A 24,139-nucleotide genomic window follows, 5' to 3' on the forward strand; every position below is an offset into this window, starting at 1 on the left:
GACAGATGAATATCATTTGAGAGTAAGTCAAGAAGTAAGGTAACAATAACTGACTATTATTAGAAAATGAAAGTTTTTCCATTGTGTATGTACGTAAACTTGTAGTTGGACACTCCATAAACCGAAGTAGGACCTTAAAAATCACAAAATATTTAATGTTTATATACTTGAGGGTCCAGAGAAATCAAACGTGACATATCTTAAGGAAACTTAATGGCGAAATCAAAAAACACATTCTAATGTTTATATTCACAACTGCCTCTCTATCGCCATCTCTGATTGATACTGAAAATTGAAGGACACTTGATGTACTTTATTATAGTTTAAATAATACATATTTATATTTTCAAGCTTTATCAGTTGTTTCAGTGTTTTCAACTCTCATTTTTGATGTACTTGCTCAATACAGATTTTTTACCTGCAGCTTTAAATTTTACTTTCAGAAATATCATATTAAATTTGCGAGGTATCCCATCATATTGTTTTAAAGTTGGATGCAAGTTGGAATCTAGATCACATTGTGCCAAAACTGCATTCAATACAGTTGACTGTACAGTCTGTCAATGTATATTCAGTCACTAATGCCGGTGACCTTGTTTTCATTAGCAAAGAGTCCACCTGGTGCCATGTGCTGTTCTATGGATAAAAATATCCTTAAGGGCCGCACTGTCAATAAGGGGCTCAAGGACAGCGCGGTGAGAATAAACACGCTCCTGCACAGTTGGCACGGGAAACACAAAGACACAAGCTCATAAAGTCTGCAGCCAGTGATCTGTAGGATGGCACGTGCCTTTGGGTTTGTCATACAGCTGACCCGGCTTAACGCTGCAGTTTGAAAACCTCACGTTTGCGTAACTGCCCAATTGTAAATCTCAAGACGTGGCTAAATTGTCCTGTGATCATAGTCTTTGTAGTTTTTTTTTTTTTGCCAATGATTTCAGTGTTCGAGACAGGGCAGGAAATGTTGCCATGTTTCTTAAGACGTTTGTGCTAACAAACCGCAGTAGCAGCACCCGTTTTAGAGGGCCATGCTTGACCTCATGGGTCACTTCGGCTGTCTCGCTGACAAATCACTTGGGGCTAATTAAAATGTGCAAGCAACTTTGTGCTGGATGTGTTTGCCTCCCTTGCTGTTGTGGGTTTTTTAAACTACGTTGCAGTTTGATTTATGCAGTTTGCAACTATACACTTTCAGTATTATTGTTGTGGTAAAACACTTGCATTACAACATTTGCATCATTTTATGTTTTATGTTATGCTTTCACATACATTTGTGCAATTAATTTGAATATAAAAGGCTCTCTTGTACAGATAACCTCAGGATGCATAAGGGAGATAGTGTGCTGTGAAGCATGCAGGTTTGAATCCAGCTTGTGTCATACCCTGATCTTATTCCCCCAATACCTTTCATTCTCTTCTTTACCATCTTGCATGATACAATCCAAAAGCTTCTAGCTTAGTAAAGAAGTGATTAATGCTACTGCTTTTTTAGGCAGGCATGCGATTTTCGGAATGTGAGGAAATGGATGAAGACTTTAGGACACGAGCCAGATAGAAGAGACACTTGAATATTAAATAGACTTGGGAGGTGACTTTTGACTTGAGACGGTAAATATCCATCTAGCACATGCTAAAAACCACTCAGAACACCATAGCAACCACATTTCAAAGGTTTGGCAACCACCCACAACACCATAGCAACATGACAGAAAGATGTGCAAGGACAAGAACAGATTTTTTTAGAAAATACATAAAACACATTTTGCAAAAAAATGCGTTCTTTTATTTTTACTATCCATCTGTTCATTCTCCAAAACGGCTTGTTCTCTCCAGGGATGTCAGAGACTAAAACCTGTCCCAGCATATTTTTATTATATTTTTTATATTTTTTCATATTATATTTACTATTTTTCATATATGTTTGTATTACCACTGGGCAAGATTTTACATCACCATGGCCTTAGCTATCTTATTTATGCTGACGACATTCAGATCTATACAACTTTTAGGTCATCTTTTGAACACCAAATTGACAAAATCTCTGACTGTGTGGATGAAATAAAAGCACTCAATATGGACAAGACAGATCATTTTTATTGCTACCCCCTCACTTCCAAAATTCCTTCTGAGTGTGCCTGAAACATCTCTGGTACTCTTCACACTCCATCAGTTACTGTTTAAAATCTTGGTGTCATTTTCGATTGCTCCCCCTCCTTCCAGTCTCATCTCAACGGCATTACTAACACAGCATTTGATCAGTTACCCCAAAATGAAAATTCTGTGATAATTTACGCACCCTCAGATTGTTCCAAACCTGTATACAGTTCTTAGTTCTGCTGAACAGACAGGAAGATATTTGGAAGAATGTCAGATCTCATACCCCATTGACTCCCATACCATTTATTTTCCCTACTTCCCTAAAGTACTTTCCCTAAATTTGTTTTCATTTTTGGGTGACGTATCACTTCAACTTCCGCTTGACCTTGCAAAGAATCAATAACTGTTGAGTAGTTTTAAACTAATTTAATACAAGTAATGCAGTATACAATAAAATATCAATATAAATTAAAATATGAAATAAAAGTGTTGTTATAACCAAACCCAGACCAGAAGTTAACTTGGGGCCAGCGCCATGCGTCCAATGTAACTGCCTTTAATCTTGGGTCATGCACTTCATTGCATCTTTTATGATAAATTTTCGATGAGCAGTGCTAAAAGTAATTTGCTTTTTTCAGACAGACCCTCACACGTTATCATGTGCCCATCATCCTGGGATCCCCAATCATTCCCCACGGCACCAAGCTGCACACCTGTCATGCGATCCATGACCCGTGAGCCCCTGTCTCCTCATATCAGACCGTGACAGAAAAAGATCAACACTTGTGCTCAGTGTGGATCAGCCACCATGTGTTGTATATGCATTGGTGGAGTGATTGTTAAACACTTTACAACCGATGAAAGGGGCAGACGTTCCTAAAGAAGCACTTACAGAGGTGATTACAAAATAGCAACGTGTTAATGCCGAAGTGATAATTTTGCTGCCCGAATGTCTATTTTCAAATCTCATTTGTTGCATCTTGTCATGTCGCATTATGGAGCATTACGTGGAAACTTGTGATGAAACGCAGGCCTTCTGGTTATCCCTTTAAGATATGGATCAGGCATGGTTCTGCTTTGGAAGCTGTTGCGTTATTTCGTGCATTTTGCGTGTTTTTTTAGGATCACATTCATGCGTGGTTTCTCATTTATGGGGGAATTAAACAAACATGTAGGATGTGTGCAGAACCTTGTGAGGGGTTTAAACCGTTTAACACATTGAAGGAGTAACATGAAGAGTTGCTACAAAAAGTATGCAGACGTTTTGTTAGATTCTTTGTGAATTTTTGTAATGCTTATGTCCTTAGAAAACTATTGGAAAAAAATATAAATGTTGCATTTCAAATGTTTTCAAACTGCAGCAGTTGTTCTGTACAAAAAAAGATGCGCTGTTGTAAAGTGGCTTTAAAGGTCTTATGTTGTTGACTTCAGTGTGTTCGTAGACCATGAAGTCAAACAGCAGTCTATTTAAGCATCCCTATTTCTAAACATTATACAGCACATTAAGAACGTTGCATTAATAAGATGCTGATGATGTCCATCTGGATCCCTCCTCTCCTCGGACCTGGCGTCCAGAGTTTATGATGGAAGTGTGCCGATGCACAGCAGACGCTCAGTTTTATGTCAGCGTGACAATTCAAGTGCTATGATTGGTCTCATCGGACTGGAGATTTTCAGACACGGCACCTGCTGGACAGCTGATTGAAGCAGTTTATTGTTATGGAAGGAAATTATAGCCACTGATCATGTTGATACTCAGTGTTGGTTGCCGTGGTTACAGTGATGCTCAGAGCGGAATGTGAAGAGGCTCTTGACCAACTCAAGATGCACCGTACTGGGCTGCATTCACAATGTTGGTACACAGGCTTTTTAAGTAGGCAAAACAGGCAAACCGAGAAGAATTTAGGCTTTCAGATAAGTTAATTTATGTTTTATTTATGGAGATATGCTAATACATTAGAGTAACATGTACTGTACGTTGAACTTTAACACTTGTTTGGAATTAATGTACAAAAGGAAACTATACTATTTTGCTTCACTTATTCACTTATTGATGAAATATCTTGAATTTGGACCTTTAATGTCTAAATGTGTTAAACCATGTTGAGCGTCTTGTTTATTGTTTACTTAGGTAAAGTGCTTAATATGAAACTTGCCTTTTTGCGTTCGGGGTTCTTCTTCCCAGTGCAAAGTTTTATTATTTTATTAATAAAGCATGTATTACATTTGTTTGTCTGTTTTGCAGATCTGTTTTTTCAGTGCATGACTTGTTCATAATTTGAACATTTGTTCCTTAAATATTACGGCTATAACTTGTAAAGAACTTCTTTCTCATATTTTTTACTTTTATCTCAAAATATTACAACTTTAAAATTAATCTTATTTTTTATTTTTTACGTGGACCTAATCCTCTTTTGCACTTCAATGAAATGTTCCTTATGATCTTAATAAATATTAATCTGAAGGAGTGTGCTTAAATGTTTTAACACAAAAGTATTCAAATGTATTCATTTGTTTCCGTTTTATTATAAAAATGAAATTTTATTCAGCTAAAAATACCTCTAATAGCCGATAAATAAGACCCCAGCACAGATGGCAATACCTTCAATATCATCTGAAATGATACACCAAGAAGCTGGTCAAAAGAGTACATATTTACAAATTCTGGTGGCTACTTTAACTTAACAATTATAACAATTCAAATGTATTTATATTTTTATATTACTATTAATTTTTATTTTTATTTAAATATTGTATTGTATTTTATTAAATAAATATTATACATTTTAATTATTATGTTAGCCACAAATTATTTCAAAGTTGTTTTGATAAGTTTAGTGGAATTCTAAAATGTCTAAATTATATCAAGGGATAAGCAAATGGCCCTAAACTTTAAACCGGTAGTGTCATCTCTCTTTTCTATCAAAGATGTTTAAAGTACATGTGCTCATATTTCATGTAATTATGGCTGAGCTTCCTTTATGATGTGTACAGAACATACAAGATAGACTATTTTGTAGAGTCTTGTGATGTGATCATTGACTTTTACTTAGGTCAGGGTCGCAGTTAAACAGCTACTATTGTTTGCATAACTCGCCGGTTTCGTTTTAACTACTGTACCATACGCACAGTACCTGCTCTCAGTCAAGTTTGCCTCACAGATTGTTACCACGGCACCCACTGACTCCCATCAGAGTTTCATAATCACTGGGTTTAGTGCACTGGGGTTTACATATTGTGCATGACCAATCACAAAACACAGTGTTCCTTTTGTCACAAACAAAAAAAATTACAACGCAAAGAAAAAGTGAGAGGGTAGCCTTTTGTAAATTGTTGGAAATAATGAGTGTTGGTTGTCTGTGAGTCTTCACAGATTTGTAAGATTGTCGTTTTGAATCCTGTGTAAACAATGCATTGTAAACAGGCCCACTCTATGATGTGTATGATTCAGACCCATCATCCAGGTTATTGGTTGTAATGTCTTGAAATAGATGTTCTCACAAAAAGCATCAGTCTGTGGTTTCATCTCAGCGCTGATGGTTATGGTCGGATGCATGGTACTTTGTGTGAATTATGCTTCACAGTGCATTACAGTAAGAGTTTTTTTTACATTAAGATGGTGATGGACGAAAATTGCATTTACAGAAATGTGCATTGTTACATGGAAGAACAGTTTAATTTGAAAATTTCTATTCAAATTCAATAAAAATAGTATTTCTATCTGAATGATTTTCACACTGCATTGTTCCAGCTTTACATGAAACATTTAAGTACTTGAACAGCATACAACATTTTTTTATACAAATATGAAAATATATAACACATTAGTAAGACTCTTAAAAAATGTCATTAATTCTAGTACATGCAATGGTAGCTGTTGCATACTGAATTCCAGCATAGAGAAAAAGAATAAAGGATTGAAATCTCGTGGGGACACTGGGGATGAAGAAATGGGGTTTTGCACATTCTTTCCATGTTGAATTTAATATTGGAGGGGGGAAAGAAAAGAAAGCCACAGTGTTCTGGTAAAGCTTCATTCCAGCCAGCAGAGGTGCAGTGTTTGACTCTAAAAAGTCCTGGACCTGAATCAATGAAATCCTTCACCGCTCTGACATCTAGTGGTGGAAGTGTGCAGACTCCAAACATCCCAGCCAGTGGCTTTTTTGTTAGCTACAGTTAGCTACGGTTAGCTCAACCATGAAGAACACGCACAGCGATGCAAAAACACCAATGCAAACGCATCATAGCATCACTTTGCATCAGGATAAATGGCATTATGAGTAAATCCAGATCTGCACTTGTTTGTGTTAGCTTGCACAAGTGGTGGTCACTGCCTGTATTCCAAATTTAAATCGCACAATGCATAATGCATAATGCATAAAAATGTTTAAAAAATGTGTTTGTGCCAAAAACATTGAACACAGTACTTTGGGTTAGCAGCATACAAACCTACAAAAAAACTTTTATCAGTATTTCATGCAAAGAATATTCTATTCTTTGTTGTATTTTTATGGCTAAACATTATTTTCACACATTTTTAGTTCTCAACACTTTCCAAAAATTTAATAAAAACTTCTGTTCTTAATTTAACCCACAACGTCCTGCAGTATGCTATCTTTAACACTAGGGGGCGACAAACAATAGGCTAACAAATCTGAATCCTTGATTCCTTTGACAGTGCAAAATGTGGAGCTCACCATTGGTTTCCAATGTCATATATTCAGTGTAACCTTGTCCCCTGTAACCTTCATGCAAGGGTCAGTTTGTGTCCTTCTACAAATATTAGGCCTAGAAAACTGCATTTTGCTGTTTTGTTGTTATTTTGAGTAAACACCTGCCATATGCATTTATATTTAATGGTCATACATACCACCCGACTTTCTGTATAGTCCAGTTTTTATTATTCTATTAAATAGCGCTTTTATTGAAGCAATATGACAGTCTTTTTAAGAGGGGCTGGGGGGTCATTTGTGCTGTATCAGAAGGCAAATGTTTAGCGATCGGTATGTTTGCATTTGTCTTATGTGTGTCTTATCAAACAGGGTCTCTCAGTTTATAATCAAGCGAATCAGTGTCCAAGCATAGAACCTCTTTTGTTTTCTTTGATATCCCAGCATGCCTTTGTGAGCACAAAGGCGGCCCAGTTCTGGCGTCAGTGATCCTGTGCTTGCAGAAGGGAACAGTGTGGTGTTGTGTCCTCGACTACATAGATCCACTATGGCCTGTCTGTCTGAAGAACCACTTATAGCTCAAGCGTTCTGTCTTTGCTGAAAGGACCTGTTTGGAGACTTCAATTTGCATCGAGCGGATAATAACACCGCCAGAAATGTATTAATATCAAAAGCTTGTGTCATAAAATCCAACCACATACTTTGGTAGGGGAGGCATGTATTTAAATATATTTTACTTTTTTTTGCAATTCTGTGTTCCACGGTATTATTTTTTCTCCTTTATGATTTATTCTCATACTTTGTGATATTTTGAGCAGGGTGTTCGGTATTCAAGATGAATAGACTTTGATCTTTTCTTTTTATCACCTGCAGGATTTGGAGATCGTATATTCCTACCTGCATGGAATGGAGGCGCTGTCGAATCTTCGGGAACACCAGCTGAGGTAAAACTGTGGGAAGCATTTGATAAATGGATGGATAAATGCAAAAATGCATACAAATTTTTTAAAACAACCATGTGATGGGTGATGTAATGTGAGGACAGTGATAGACAGATGTGCAAATAGCGAGAGTGAATGTTTGAGCGGTATATCAGCGTCAGCAGTAGATCTCTGGACCAGTATCCTGTATCAATAGAGCTATTTGAACCTTTGGATTTAAAAGGACAATTTACCCCAAAATAAAAATTCTGTCATGATTTATTCACCTTCATGTCATTCAAAACCTATCCATGAATCTTTCTTCTGTGGAATACAAAAGAAGATATTTAGAGAAATGTCTCAGTGGTTTTATGTTCATACATTGAAAGTCAATGGGGGCCAATTTTGTTTGGTTACAAGCGTATTTAAAATAACTTCTTAGTTTTGTCTTCTGCAGAAGAAGTCATACAGAATTGAAACACATTATAAATGACAATCACTTAAGTTTTACATATAGCTGTTGAATATTATTAAAATGTATTAGCCTTAGTTAAATATATATATAAATTTGGTTTTAGCTTTTAAATGTTGTAATTCCCCAAATCATGACCAATACAGACCAAACATTGCCTTTCTTGCAATGCTCGAAAATAATTATTATGACAAATTATTATGTGTTCGTTTAAATTGTGCAAAAACACTTTTGTGGTTCCCAGTCCTGTATAGAAATGGTTTTTATCTTAACAATATAAAGAAACGTTACTGTGCATTCGCACTTTTGTGACCCCAAATGAACTTCCGGTACACATTCACAAAAAATAGAGTGCGTGTAGATTATTTCTGAAACAATCAAAAGTAAGAAGAATCTTTACATGGCTTAACTTGTCTCTCCAATATTTTGAATTTGGACTGCGATACCAAGCTCAACCTATAGATGTCAGTGTACCATACGGTTTGTTTAAATGCGAATGAACTACAGGACCAATTCAACAAATTTTTTATTAAATAAAATGATGATACAACTAAATTCAACACATCGTTTATTTAATACAATTGTTATACAGTAAAATAATAATATTAATTAATTATAACATAAATTAAATAAATCGTTATTAATAGACCCTAGCCAAACACAAACCGGATGTTAACTGGGGGTGAGTCGCGCCCGTGTCCGATAAAACGGACTATACACATGTGAGTATATAAATGAGCCTAAACACTTTGTTACATGATATTGAGTCCTAGAACATTCTAAACCCTGCCTGAGCCCCTCCACACCCCTTTAGTGGTCCTCAGAAACCTTCAGCAAAGCTGGATAACCTTTTACCCCTCAACATTGCTGAGGAATGTCTTTTGAAGAATGTTTTCTTCTGTGGCCGTACGTCCAAGTTTGCTTAAGCAGCAGTTTCTAGTGTAAACCAACATCAAACTAGGACAAACTACAGAGCTTTGCTTTATCCAGGCAGTATTCTCAACGACACACAGTCTTTATTGTTATAAATGCAATACAACCCACTTCTGTACCCGCAAGGCATTTGTTCTTGAAATCCATTTTCCCATTTGATTTGTAAATGTGTTTTTTGGGTTTCACAATATGAACCGGGTGGTATTTCATAACTGCAGTGTTTTTGGAGCCATGTACTGTAATAACTTTGGATATGTTAACACAGTGTTTTCTCTTTCTCTGTATTTTTTTTACAGAATAATGTGTGAAACGGTCCGCTACGAGAGACATGAAGCCAATGAAGTTCTCTATTAGTGAGTAAAAACTATACTTTCAGCAATGTGATAAAATATTTTCTCAAGCAAAAACTTTAATTTTATAAATGAGAATTCTAGTAGCGTAAAATGTCAGTGAATACAGGAATGGTGAGTAATACACAGCTATTGATCTACAACATCTAAGACCCACTGACCCACTTTAGATTTCCTTTCATCTGGAGATCATGCTGTATGTGTTTTTAAAGTCCCCTCTTGTATCCTTTTATCTGTGTTTAAAGGCGGTGTTGACAAAGTGCTGCCCTGTTTCTAGCACCCAATGCTTTTTCATCCTGTGGACTTTGTGCCACATACACGCACCCTCAAACGGGTATATATTCCCCTGAGTTCACCCAGACACTCCCACTCAATTTCACACTCCATTTTTCTTTTCTCCTGGAGGAAGACAAAGTGTGCGCATCTCCCTCCTCGGGTCATAGCGCTGTCAATAAGGAGAACATCTCATTCGCTCATTGTCGCTGATAGCGTCTATCGTGTCTATGTTAGGGTGGATAGTTGATGCTATGAGCTGTTAATTACAGCGGCTGAATTAGGTCACTTTCACTGTGTGAGGAATATTTGCTAAGTGTCTTGATAAACCCACATCTCATATGCGCAATTAGCCGTCATCACTCATTTCAGGATAAGAAGAGGATGTTCACATTAAAGTCTTAAGCCCCTTTCACATTGAGGAAAAAATTTGCGTCCGAAATTTCCGCACGTTAAAAAATAAATACAACCTCATGTTGTGTCGATCACATTTACACACTGCCTCCGATATTTTTGTCCATCATAAAATATTCGGACTGGGTTCGATTTTCTGCGTTTTTCGCATCCGTCAAGCATTTTGAGTGGCCTTTTTAACAATTCAGAGACACCGTACAAACGAGAACCAAATAATAAAAAAGGTGTGTGTAAAGACCTTTAGCAAAGCTGCATTTTTTTTATTTAAAGGGTCGGAATAAAAGTGAAAACTCTTAATAAAATATACATAAAAAAAGAAGCCAGTATATCTAGATTAATTTATGGGTAGTTGAAAAATGTAAATGTTTCCTATGGTGTGACAGCAAAAATGTTGAAAAAATAATAATGATGAAACATTTATCTTGTGAATAATTAAGACTGTCAAACGATTAATTGCGATTTATCACATCCAGAATAAAAGTTTATGTTAATAGGCTACACAATTAATATGCACATTACACAGACATATATTATGTAAACAAACTTTTATTCTGGAAGCGATTAATCATTTGACAGCCTGAGCCCTATTCATAATATACAATTGCATGTATGGTATATTTGTCAACTACCTAGAAAGACCTTCTTGTTGTTTTAACCTGATGCACACCAGTCAGCTTATAATATTGATTTTATGAATTTTTATGAATTTAAGGTTATTATGAACTCTTTTGACTTCAACCCATGTCAAAAATTTTACCTGCAGTTTTATGTTTCACACAGAGATGGCGATAGATAGGCGAATATATTAATTTCAGCTTTACCTAAAATACTTATAATGACAGGGAAAATGTTATTTTATGATAACATTTTTAAATGACCACTTTAATGTTCAAGCCTTATTGGTGCAGCTCTTAACTGAAAAACGTGTTTTTATTTATGTTGTACAATACCGGTCAAAAGTTTTTGAAACACTTGAGTGAAATTTTTTTATTTAAAGGTGTAAGCTTAAATTTATGAAATTAGTTTAGTAGACAAAAATACAATTTTGCAAACATATTTTTTTTAATAAAGCTAACATTTTATTTGATAAAAAATCATTTATGTATGTAATTGTATTGTATAAAATGCGTTTAACGTTTTGGAAATAGATTACTTGAAATAATTAAGAGATCAGAAAAAAACTCCTTTAATATTGTTTAAAAAGCATCTCAGGGTGAGACCTCAAGAAGCAGCTTGATAATTCTAGCTAATTATTTTTTAGTTACAACATAATTCCTGTAGTTCTCTTTGTGTTATTTCATCATTTTAATAAATTCATGATTATTTTATAATGTGGAACAAAATTTTATAATTTGACTATTATTCTGTGTGTATGTGCTTTTTGACAACAATTTGGCTAAACAAATGCACATTACCTCTTCAACATCAAAGCTGTCTGATTGGCTGTGGCAAGGGTATACCCTACAGTCAGCTAAACTGATGGATGTGCCTGTGTGTGTGGAAACAGCAGGAGTCGGACATCGTCTGGCACCCTGCTACTCATTGGCCACAGGGAAGAGATGACACCAAAACTGTTTCTAAATCTTCAATGCTAATGATGCACATTTGTCTGTTTGAACTAGTAGCCAAACGGTTATATTTTAGGTCTGTAAGTAAGGATTTGTTTGTGTGAGTCAGTTGTTGATTTTATGTGGTTGTATTTATCCACAGTCTCCAAACTCCCAACGGAAGACTATTTAAGTTTTAACACTGCACTTGTGCCGCTACACCAGCCCTGATGCTGTTCCTCAGCGACTCCATCCACTGTTTTTATAAGACAGCTCACCGCTTTCAACCTCGGCACTAATAATAATCTTTAGACTTCTGTGTTCTGCTGCTGATTTCCCTCAGGAGAAAGCCTCCCACCACAACAGCCTGTGAACCGCTTGTGTCACATAGACAAACCTGATGGCGTCTGAAGCGATACGGAAAAAGACCGTTCCCTATGTTTTTCATAGACATTTTTTAGAGGGTTGGAACTACAATGGTATTATGTTGGGGATTCTTGAATGATTTATATAAAAGTTTTAATATTGTTGCTGTGATACATTCGGTATGTGCTTCTTGTAACTAGTATTTGAGCAGCGTATATGGTTGTTGAGGAAGTTCAAGAGCTCGAGGGAGTTTTGTCGAGGGAGTTTTTTTAGCCTATTTGTGCTAATTACATGCACATGTTTTTACACCAGACTTTCATCTTTGTTTAATTAAAGTAGGTTTTTTATCATAAATGAATACATACTGTATTCGTCTAGAGACTGGGGGGTGATGTACTGTATATAATATATGCAAAATACCAATATACAGTAGCATCTGAGACCTTAGTGGAGAAAAAACATCTTTAAAGGAACGTTTCCAAGGAAAAGTTACATCTTTATTTTCTTACTCTTAAATTGTTTCAAATCGGTATAAATTACTTATTTGGCTTGCAGCCAAACAGTTCTTGGCCACCAATGACTACCATAGTAGTTTGTTCTGTTGAACACAAAAGAAGATATTTTGAAGAATTTGTTTTGAATTGTAATTTTCCTATTATGGTAGTCGATGGTGGCCAAGAACTGTTTGGTTACAAGCTTTTTTACAAAACATTTTTCTCTGTGTTCATCAGACCAAATTTTTACAGATTTGAAACAACTTGAGAGTAAATGATTACAGAACTTTTATTTTGAGTGAGCTGTCCCTTTAAGAATGTTCCCAAATGCATTTGTATGTGGAAACAAGATATCTGACCTGCAGATTTGGATAAAGTTTGTTTCATAAACAAGTAACTCTGTCTTATTCTGTGAATCTAAGAATCTTTCATTTGACAGCATACTTGTTATTAAATTGCGTAACTTCAGTTGTTGGACTTGAATTAAATAAGATTTGAATAAAAGTCAGATGTTTTATTCTATATTTAGTCTATGTATTATTATTAATTCATTAAATAAAACATGTTTGAGACAACACCTTTAATGTCGCTGACTGTTACTGATGCTTAAAGTCTGTGTGTATTTTTGTCAAATCGTACAGTCACAGTGAGACTTCTAATAAAATGACTTTGAGTTCATCTTTTCTGTCACACGGCTATGGCTGCTGTCAGCTTTTACTGGAAGACCTTGATGGAAACAAACCCCTCTAAAAGCTCTTCATGTGTGCAAGAATATCTGTCGACTACAGGCGGCGTTCACATAAAAGCCTGTGTGAGTGCTGTGCACGAGTGAGTGATACATGTTTGTGATTGTGCACACATGCATTAGCGCTCTATAGTGACGATGGTGATCCATCATTCTGTATCCTGGTCTATTGCACACACACACGCCCAACAGAGGGGTTTTATCCAAGTATAGAAGTTTCCCCTGATCGGTCTATCTGTATTCCTGCTGGGACTTCCATCAGCCCTAGTCGCTGCGGGGTAAAAACACACGGCTCAAATGAGAAATGTAGACACTTCAACACAAACATTGCCTAGCAAATCAAACAAATGCATCATTGTGGTAAAAAACAGATTATAACACTCAGAAATTGGCTCACGTTGTCATCTTTAATTGAAAATTGAACTTTTTTGGTCAATACTTTTTACTATGGATTCATGATGCTTTGGCTGTCATCTCGGATGGATGTGTTTTTTCCTCTGAGCTTGTTTTGCATTATGAGATTTCCATTCTTTGCAAGGAATATGTGCTGTCTAAGAAAGCAGCCAAATGCAGTAATTTAGAAGTTTTGGAACAGCTTTTGCACCTGCAGCGTGCCTAGAATGCCTACGTAGGCAACTCTCTTGGTTTTGGAACAGGGCCATAGTTTATTAGTATTGCACAGTAATTGCGTTTGTGAAAACACAGTAACATTATAACAAAAAATGTACCGTGGGTTCAGCATTTTACGGTTTCATGGTATCATTATCGATATTATTTATGGTAAATTAATATGGGTCTTATGCAAACAGTGCATTACACTTTCAGAATCTTTCTGTCAATTTATTATGAATTGCTGTAGTTTGATTCCCTTATGAGTTTAAGTTTAAGGCACAGTGTGTCATCTACTGACTGATAAGTAATAAAGTATGCTTAACTGTCTTCAGAGGTGTATAACGAAGCGTCATGTTTAATTACTATAGAATGAGCTGTTTCTACGTACTCTGCTAGGGATGTAATGATTCACTCGGCTCACAATGCGATGCGATTCACGATACTGATCTCACGGTTTCAATTCATTCACAATTTATTTTTACAAAATTAGTTGAGACAAATTAGGAACTAATAACTGCCCTTTTATTATTTCTTAAATGCTGCACGTTTCTTTGTGAAAGAAAACTAATTCCAAATCTAATCTAAATAAAAAAATAAAATAAAAATCTCTTCAAAATAAACAAACTTAAACTTTATCTGTGCTTTGGATTTTTTTACATTTAAATATCAGCATATCCACATTTTCCAAGTTTGCAGGAAAAACAGTGGCCCCTGCTGTTCAAAATATGTATTGAGATTCAAATAATATCTCAACCGGCTCACGGTGAATCGTTACATCCCTTAACACCACGGGTCCCTTTTCATCGAATTCTCCATGTTGTTTTTACAGTAGTGCTTTGAAAGACGGGAGTCGAGGGGTGAAGGGAGTCGTTGGTTGCATTTCACGGCCTCACCACTAGATGCCGCTAAATTTAATAAACTTTTAACAGTAGAAAGTTACTATAGTTTCATTATATTCAACTTTTATTTCATTTAGTAAAACTATAGAAACCACAAATAGGCTTTTGTCTGCCACTATAACAATAGTTTAGTTGATAGTATTTGTATTGACAAATGGTAATAATTTTGAAAAAGAATGGTTACTGCATCTTTATCATAGTAAACCCTGGTTCATTTTTCTAAGGGTTAAAATGATCATAACTGTGTGGTTACTATGCAATTTTGGCAGAAATTACAATAACATGCTATATGTCTGTAGGAAAAACTAGACCTTAATATATGCGATGATGACAATATTATAATATTTACTGTGTTAAATTGTGTATTTTAACCTGGAATCAAAAAGTTCAGAAGAAGATTGTTTTTGGTGGACAACCCCGCTTCTCTTGGTGTTCTCATTCCTTGCTCTCCAATTCTTCCTGAGGGGCTTGATGGTGTTGCTGCGGGTTTGATGAGCATTTGATGAGCGCTGGAAGAGAGAGTCTATGACCCAGTTCCGTCAGCGCCACAGCGTTGATGGTGCAGAACATCCTCACCCTCGCTGTCTCTCTATCTCTCCTCGCTCTCCTTCTCCCTCCGCGTTCTGCTGATTAATAATTGAGAGTTTCGTTTTTGTCTGCTCGCGGTTGGGAAAAACGATTAAAAGGCGAGCAGAAGCGGTGCTGATGAAGGGAACGGATGGAGAAAGAAAAGGAAAAAAGCAGCTAGGGCTCGTGCTGGGCTTCAGAGAGCGTTGAAGCCGCCTCATTAGTTCTATAGAGACGATGTATCATTTGTGCGTGTGTGTAGGATTTTCATTTATTTCTTAAGGGCCAGCTTCCAAAAGTTTGCAGAATTAAGGACGAAGAAATTTTGCAGTTTCTGCAGTAGCTACAGTGATAAGGGCTTTTTAAAGCCGGGTCACCAGAAGTCATTATTACTTACTTATTCGCTCTGAACTTGGAATATTCAGATTTCTTTTCAAGCTTTTTAGACAAATATTATAATAAAATAGTAAAAATAGTGGTCCTTTTTATTCTTAGTCTACTTTTAAACTGCAATATAAAACTTAATTGATTAAAATTATCTGACATTAAAGGATGTGCAGGATGTCATCTTTGTTATTTGTCACGGAAGAAACACAAGTACTTTGAACATGCAAAACGCACATAAACAACAATAAATTGTGCATTGTTTCATGAAGGCCGTGTGATTTGTTACTTGTTAGGGCTGCGGCTCATATACGCCTGCTGCTTTGGTCTGTTATCTCACTGAAGTGGGTATCGACTGTTTTGACTCGATGGCAGAGATGTCAACCGCTCATAGGATTACTCCTCCTTCACATTCCCAGTCTTAACGCTTACTGGAGATGCAGACACAGAACGCCGCTCGACAGGGGGCCTGGAAGACATTTCCGACGTCTACCCAGCATGCCTCAGAGACGTGGAACGTTCATGACTGCTGTGACCTGAATGTAAGGAGTGTTAAAGGGGACTGTGTGTCAGTGTGTTATTTCCTACATGCCCATAAATCAAGGCAGTCCGATTTTACCAGCATCACTTGCAAACGGAAGCAAAAGGGAATAAACTGGGTTTCCGCTTGGGCCTTGACTGGGCTCAAGGTTGGTCTCGCACATGAATGTATATCATAGGATCAAAAATGATGACAAAGTGTTTACACTGCTGATGTTAGGCGTGTTTGCGTCAGCTGTTTTTACATGACGTGTTAGATTTAACACAGCATGTTTAGTTTCCTGTGTGACATTTCCCTTGTTTTTTTTTCTCGCACACAGTCCGGATGACATCGGCACATGCTGGTATATTCTGCTCTCCGGATCGGTCTTCATCAAAGAGTCCATGTTCCTGCCACGGTCTAGGTATGTGTCTCACCTAAATATCATCAAACACGTCACACTTTTATTTATTGATCTGGTAACTACAAGTGTTTAAGCTTGAATTTTTTCTCTTCCTTAAAGGAACAGTGCACCAGAAAAAAAAATTGGACTCCCCACAGATCTGTATACATTTCTTTGTTCTGAATGGTTAAAAGCATTTGTCCAAATATCTTTCTGTGCGTCCATCAGAACAAAGAAATGTATACAGATTTGAAACAACTCGAGGATGGGTAAACACATTTTCATTTTTGGGTGAACTGTTCCTTTAAAGAGACCTCATTGCTAAATCACAATAAGGAATAACGATGCAAAGGTAGCTGTATAGATATTCCTAGTTTTATGATGTACAAACATATACACGTGTGCACAAAGCTTGTGAACAGTGGCAACAAAATGGAAGAAACACTTTAGACTAGATGGAATTTAAAATGCTGGAGAAATACACTTCACAGAGATGCTCTCCATTTGGCTTGCATTGGGAATATGTCATCTTATCACCATGGCAATAAGAGAAGCACATCTCTCCACTCTCTCAGTTTTATTTGGTTTCACAGTGAGAGAGCTGTGATGTGTGTCTCCTGTAATAGACTGTGACTCAGGCGATCACGGAGTAAAAACCAACAGGACAGCAGTGCACCTCTTAAACAGAGGTGTGTGTTGGTAGAGCGCTCACAGACGGTCATTTTTTTTCCCAAGAGGCACCACTGCAAGCCTATGTCCTGGTTTTTACCTGAAATGCACCAGCTCTGCAATAATATCTTATTAAATTTCTGTATCATGTGACATGCATTATTTTTACTACCGTTTCAAATGAAACAATTTGTAACAAAAGCTCTCTCGATGCAATTCGGTGAAACGCTGTTATTCTCATTGCACCTGAAGCTCTCTCTCTGCAGAATGCAATGTAATTACCATCATTAAATCTGTAACGGTTTGTGAAGTGCCTGCAGGAGTCAGAGTCGAGCTTGAGATGGCATTTGAAAATGGCAGCGCTGGTTGCACCTGGTACCTTCTCTGCCAGGGCTTGTATAACAAGGAGAGCTGTTGAACTTTGTATTACAGGCTTATTCAACAATGGTTCGTATTGTTACACATTTTGTTAAATCTGATCCTTTAAGAGCTTCATTGTGCTTTGCATTTAATATTTCCGAGCACAAGTCTCGGAAAAACATGAACCACAGTTCCTAGAAGCATAACTTCACCCTGTAAAAAGTGAAATGGCACAGTGGTGGTTTGTTTCCTTTGACTATCGCTGCAGTCCTTCCGAAACCTTGTATCTCTAAATTTCATTATTTTTATTTTGTGCCGTAAATCCTTATTATAATTCAACCTTTATGTTTGTCACTGGGTTTTGCAGATATCTAACCAATATATTTTTTTAAAAATTGCTTGTCAGCTTTGACAACACAGTATTTCATCATTTAGAAAGTATTAGTGATTTATGGCACAAAATAAAAATCACTAAATATGGAGAGACCAGGTTGCATGAGGACAGCAACGATATGATACTTTTGCTGTGTGAATTTCCTGGTACTCTACCATGGTTATTACAGAGCACTTTATAGAATACTATGGTATTATCATAGTAGCTACTGACTGACAGATACATAGGGACAATCGGAAAGTTGGGTCAGGTCATAAATATTATCACATTGGCTCCTGGATATTAATCAAATGACACAACCTTTATCCTTTAAGTGAAAGGCAGGTTAGTGTGAGACAGAGGTTGACAGTACTTGAGTATACATTTTTCAAGTATATGATTTTTCAAATTATATATTTAAAGTCTATAGTATATACTTCACTACATTTAATAAAAATACATTCTATACATTTTGGTTTTAGTAAAATAGTTAAGTCCTTGAATTTCAATGTACTTAAGTATTAAATGTAAAAAAATCAATATTTTCTTATGAAATTTTGAAGGATAAAAAGTTTGATATATGTTCATAATGTAGTGAAGTTAAGCATTCCAATTTAAAACATTCCGAGAAAGTACAGATCATTGAAAACTTATTGAGAGTAAAAGTGATTCATTACTTTCCACCTCTGATGGGGGTTTTACCATCGTAGGAAAAGCATTTTGAGCTCTTTTCCCTTTTCGTTTTATTGTAATTGAATTAAAATTCGTAACCGAATTCTCAGTTTAGTTTTTATTTAGCTGTTGAATTTTTTTTTCCGAAACGCATGTTTATCTTTTAAACTCTTTTTTTTCTTTTACTGTTTCACAGCTTATATTGTTTTCATGTTGACCATATGCAAAGAAACTCTTTACAGGGTGGTTTTCCCATGGAAGTGTTTTTCAGTTCTGCCCCGCAGCGTTTCGCATTGCATGTTCTTTGTGAGAATATAATCTGTGGAATGGCATCTGATAGATGACTCTGTCTCAAAAATTGCGAGTCACCTCAATGCATGTATCAACATGCCCTGTATGTTTTTCAGTCACAACATTTTTCAATTTTACATCCCAATCCCCAGCCAAAAGCATGCTTTAAACCTAGAACTTGTTTTAGTTTTATGAGCATTTTTTTATGTTTTTGATTTATGTTTTTGCATATATAACCAAATTAACTTTATTTGAGTCTATGCTTATCTCTGCTTTTGATCGGTTTGTCTGCATTAGATTCTGCATGGGTCTTTCATCACTGCATGTTTTTACTGTGGGTTGTGAGGTCAGATTGTTTTTGTGTAGAGGTCAGACCCTCCCACTCAAATCAACAGGAAGTAAGAGTCTGGCAGGAATGTTGGCTTCAGACGATCACCCCTAACTCTGAGTGGCAAGAACGCACATTCCCCAGCGCTTAGACACACACACATACACACACACACACATGTAAGATGAAGGCGGTGGAGCTGTCAGGACGCAGTGCTCTCAGTCTAGTGTTTGGGGTGAAGTTGGATTATCATGTTGTGTTTGCAATATCACGTTGGTGTTTAGTGTGGTAGCAAGGCGTGTGTGTGATTATTGAGTAAAGACCTAGGACACACTTGAGGCTTGTTTGTGGATTTAATGTGATATATTTTGTTGGAATATCTCCTTATCCTCAGGTAAAGTATTTGTTCTATTTGTTACATTATTTATGTTACATATTTCAAGGTGTATTGGATATTAAGTACAGTTCACTGTTTAATTGTTTAGATGTGACATTAAACATCTCTGATTAGCACACCTGACAACACAGAGGAGAGACCGGGGCAAGTTGTCACACTTTTTAATCCAGCGAATGTTTCTCAATATATGATTGTATTCTTATACGTTGAATTCGATATTAACACAAACCTTAAAGTCTTTGCTGGGAAAAAAGCTATTGAACATTCTCACATTGTTGTGTTGTAAAGCAGTGGGGCATGTTGTAAGTTGTCACATTAAAACAAGTTTTTACCATTTTTACAATATTGACAACTTATGTGATATTCGTTGAAAGTTCTCTGTCCTGAATGTTGAAAGCAGTTATAAGTGATCATGCAGGTGTCAAACTCTACTACAGATGCCTCAGGCAGTATTATGCATCGCATCTTATAACAGGTCTGAGTCGCATTAATGTTCCTGAGAAAAAGCTTTATGCAACATTCCATTGCTTTGTGAGCGTAGATGTGAGAAGCAGCAAATCTTTGTAGCACTCGCCAGAGCGTTGCAATTGAATCCTGTTATTGGTTTATCCATTCGACTATATTTCAGCATGTCCTTAAATCCTCCAGCTCTCAGTCTGGTCTTTGGTACAAACACTTTTCCCATCTGACTTTCCCACCGAGTGCACTTGTGTAATACACCTTTAATCTGTACCGAGCTTAATATGGGGGGTGAAACAGTGTGTCTTATTTACTTTGGAGGCTCATGTGATCTTTGCCTCTGTGTTTGGTACAGACATCAGGAATGTTGTGTAGTATGGAATGTAGGGACCTGCTGGGTGGGTGCGTGATATTTTTTGCCTTATTTTTTACCTCTCTTTTATGCATTGCAGCTTTTTTTTCAAAATGCATAAATGAAGATTCTTAAATAAATGTGTTTCACATTATAAACAGCAAGTGAGAAATTCAAATCCGAGATTAGTTTTTGGCTACAAACTACAAGCCACATTTCAACATAGGACTCATTGTGTGGTCTTGCATTTTGGAGCTGTGTGTGTAAATGGTATCCTACCTGTTTGTTTAACTATCATTTGTTACTATATCTGCCACCTGCAACACAACATTATCCCGAATGGTTAAAAGTAGTGACTTAAAGGACACTAGGAGTGAGCAAATTTGAACTATTTTGCCATTTTCTGTTCTGGCACATCGCATACTACAATTGCATGTTAAATATACTATACTTTAAAACCTGTTAACTGTCGGAGCCCTTTTTGAGCCAAAACATAAAAACGCTTGTTAGAATTAAAATGGCGGTAACTCGTGAATTCTTTGGAATACAGACGGTTAGTCTCGTTTGAAAAAAGAAAAGTAGCTGATTATTGCAAAAAAAAATCACACACACACACACACACACACACACACACAAATAAATTAAAGGTATGTTGTTAGGTTTACCGAAAAAAATAATAAAAAAGTTTGTTTATCTTTGATTAAAAAAATACGGGTTGTAAAAGGATAACAAAAAATCTATGCACACTCTTTATAAAAAAGAATCAATTACTCTCCCTTCATAAATTATTTTAAAACAACAAAGAAATCTGTATTCTAGAGTCTTAGAACTTTCCAGTTTCCATAGTTTGTCATGACTCGATTAGAAATTACATGCACAATATTGACGCAAACGTAGGTGTCCCGTATACGGAACGGGTGACAGTTAACAGGCTACATACAGTATAAGTGGTATTTATTTATGCTAATAAATTAAAAAATAAATTAAATGAGGGCTGTCAAGCAATTAATAGCAACTGTCTGTGCATATTAATTTTGTATTTATAAACACATACATGTAGCCTATACATCTATTTATTTATATTTAACAATAATTTTAATTATATAATAATGTTTTTAATTTGCATATATATTTTTTTCTTAAGTATATGTATGTGTATGTTTTTATGAACACAAAATTAAAATGCACAGTACACAGACATTTAATATTATTTAAACACAAACTTTTATTCTGGCAGCCCTATAAAAATACATACAAATGGAATTGTATTTCATGTGTTTTGGGGGAGGGATACCAGTGAAGGGAAGGGGTATATTTAACAGTTTTAAATATACTTTGAGGTTTCGCTGACCTCTCCCCTAGTTCCTCTGGGTCTCTTTCTGCGGATGTGTATATGTAAGTGTGTGTCACCTTTGGACCAAAGTGACACCGGGCAGCTCATTTGGCTCCAAAAAGTGCTTCGCAAGCACCAGTAATGATAAATGAACAAGCTAGGTTAAATGTATAATTTCTACAGCATGAAACAGAATTTATCCCACTGTTTTCGATTGTTCATACAAGCAATTCGATATTAGTTTGTTGTTATCTTTTTAGCAGATATAAGTAGTTTATTTTTATGACATTTCTAGTTCATTATATGTAAAAAGGATAGGTAAAGATTTTAATATAATGGGATGATAGTGCACTTAAATTCTGTCATCTTTAATTCACTTCAATGTCATTGAAAACCTGTGTATAACTCTTTCTCCTGTGGAACACAAAAGAAGATATTTTGAAGAATGCCTGTTTGTGTCTATTTAATGGAAGTCAATGGGACCGATGTTGTTTTGACAACCCCAGTTCTTGAAAATGTCTTCTTTTGTGTTCTCAGAAGGTCATACAGTTTTACGAAACGTATAAACTTAAATAATAGTAAATGTTATATTGTCAAGACAACATTTTTTTTCCAACTTAATGCAAATAGTTGGCTACACTTGTTGGATGTATATAACCCTGAAGAGACATTTTCGATTCAAATCTATTTGTACTTTAGCAATCATATCTTTGATTGCGAAAAAAGGAACTAAAGTGAGAAAATAAAATAATTAAAGAATAATGTTTAGTAGACTTGAACAATTTTAGCTTTAGCTTTTTTCCCAATAAATATTCTGGAAACCCCTTGTAGAGGCCCCCTGGGGGTCCCCAGACCTCAGTTTAAAAACCCTACTATATGACACACTTTTGCCAGGCCACGTCTTCCATTTTTTATTACTATTTTAAGGCATATATATAAACATCCAAATTATAAATAAAAGTCCACTATATGAAGTCTACATTTGCCTCCATCCTGGATGGAACTTTACCTCACATTTCCATGGACCCCTCCCTATATTTTTAATACTGACTTCTTTTCAGTGTAGTCACTTACACACTGTACTTCTTTCATTATTCTGTGATGTCATCCGGTGGACTTTTCCAGCCCGGTCGTAGTTTCTTTCCCAGTGGAATCTCACTTCTAGGCCATGAACACTACCGCGAGTGTGTGGATATGAGGCTCTGATTGTAAGCGTGCTTTCATTCCCACGGAATCTCAGAATTCTGTTATTTGCCGGGGGGTTTATAACCTTCCTGTTTCTTCTTCTTCTCTAGTTTTGGGAAGAGGTCGGCAGGGAGCTTACGCCGTGGATGCGAGTGCATCGTCCTGGAACCATCAGAGATGATTGTGGTGAGTACTTTTGGACCAGATTGTCACTATTTTCTGTTTTTGGAGTTGCTGCCTAGACTGTAAAAAAATCCCATAAAGTACTGGTAGAATATCTTTCCATTAATGCTAAAATGCGATTTAAGGCAGTGCAAAATGTAAAATACAGGTAAAACAACTATAAAAAGGAATATGGAAAATTCCTTCATATTAATACAGTATATCGTGCCCTATTTTTAACAGATTTTTCTTAGTGTACTTAGTACAGTCCAGTTTGGTTACTTTAAAGGTTCATTTTAGTTACAAATGCTTAAGTAGGCAGCACAGTCGATTTTGGAAAATAGCTTGGTGTATATATTGAAATGTTTTGTTCCTGTAAATGTCGATTGAATTTTCCAAATACCCTCTTTTGAATAAGCCTCCTTCTTTGGGTTTTGCCATGAAGAAATTTTGTGGATTTAGTCCACTTGAATTACTCCTTACATTTGTAACATGCCCTCTATTTCCCACTCTCCTTGCCAGAAAAATAAATTACCTGAACCCAAACCATTTCACTTGTCCTATATTCTGCAAAGCCAACTCATACGAATATACATCACTTATATAAGTACTGTGAAACCTCGCATATCTAAATTCACAGCCTTGGATTTGGTTAAGCTTTTAAAGCAATGGAAACATGCTCGCACGTGACATCCACACGGGTCCCGGTACGTGTGTCACCATATGTTAAATCTCAGGTTTGGGCAATGGCCGTTATCTTCAGCGGATCATCGTGCCCTCATCGGATAAGTCATCTGTTATTACTGGCCAGATCTGCCCTGTAATTACGGGCAGAGGCAGGATATAGATACTGCACTCTCGCTCTCTCTCAAAGCCCTATATATTCCCACCA

General features: G+C 36.3%; 1 protein-coding gene across 9 annotated transcripts in view; it reads left to right on the top strand.

Moving 5' to 3' along the window:
- Positions 1-24,139, top strand: part of rapgef2b (Rap guanine nucleotide exchange factor 2b) — an 86,149-nt gene that overhangs the window by 15,267 nt on the left and 46,743 nt on the right. For 7 of the 9 annotated variants that reach the window (XM_056769119.1, XM_056769112.1, XM_056769117.1 and 4 more), the window contains exons 2-5: positions 7,641-7,711; positions 9,389-9,445; positions 16,604-16,687; positions 23,196-23,271. In XM_056769119.1, coding sequence (XP_056625097.1) covers positions 7,641-7,711; positions 9,389-9,445; positions 16,604-16,687; positions 23,196-23,271 — 288 coding nt within the window. Of the gene's footprint in view, positions 1-7,640; positions 7,712-9,388; positions 9,446-16,603; positions 16,688-19,522; positions 19,754-21,861; positions 23,109-23,195; positions 23,272-24,139 lie in introns of those variants that run through there. The other 2 variants (XM_056769120.1, XM_056769121.1) reach the window with 2 other exon arrangements.

This window comes from Triplophysa dalaica, chromosome 16 (genome assembly GCF_015846415.1).
Source record: "Triplophysa dalaica isolate WHDGS20190420 chromosome 16, ASM1584641v1, whole genome shotgun sequence".
NCBI lineage: Eukaryota > Metazoa > Chordata > Actinopteri > Cypriniformes > Nemacheilidae > Triplophysa > Triplophysa dalaica.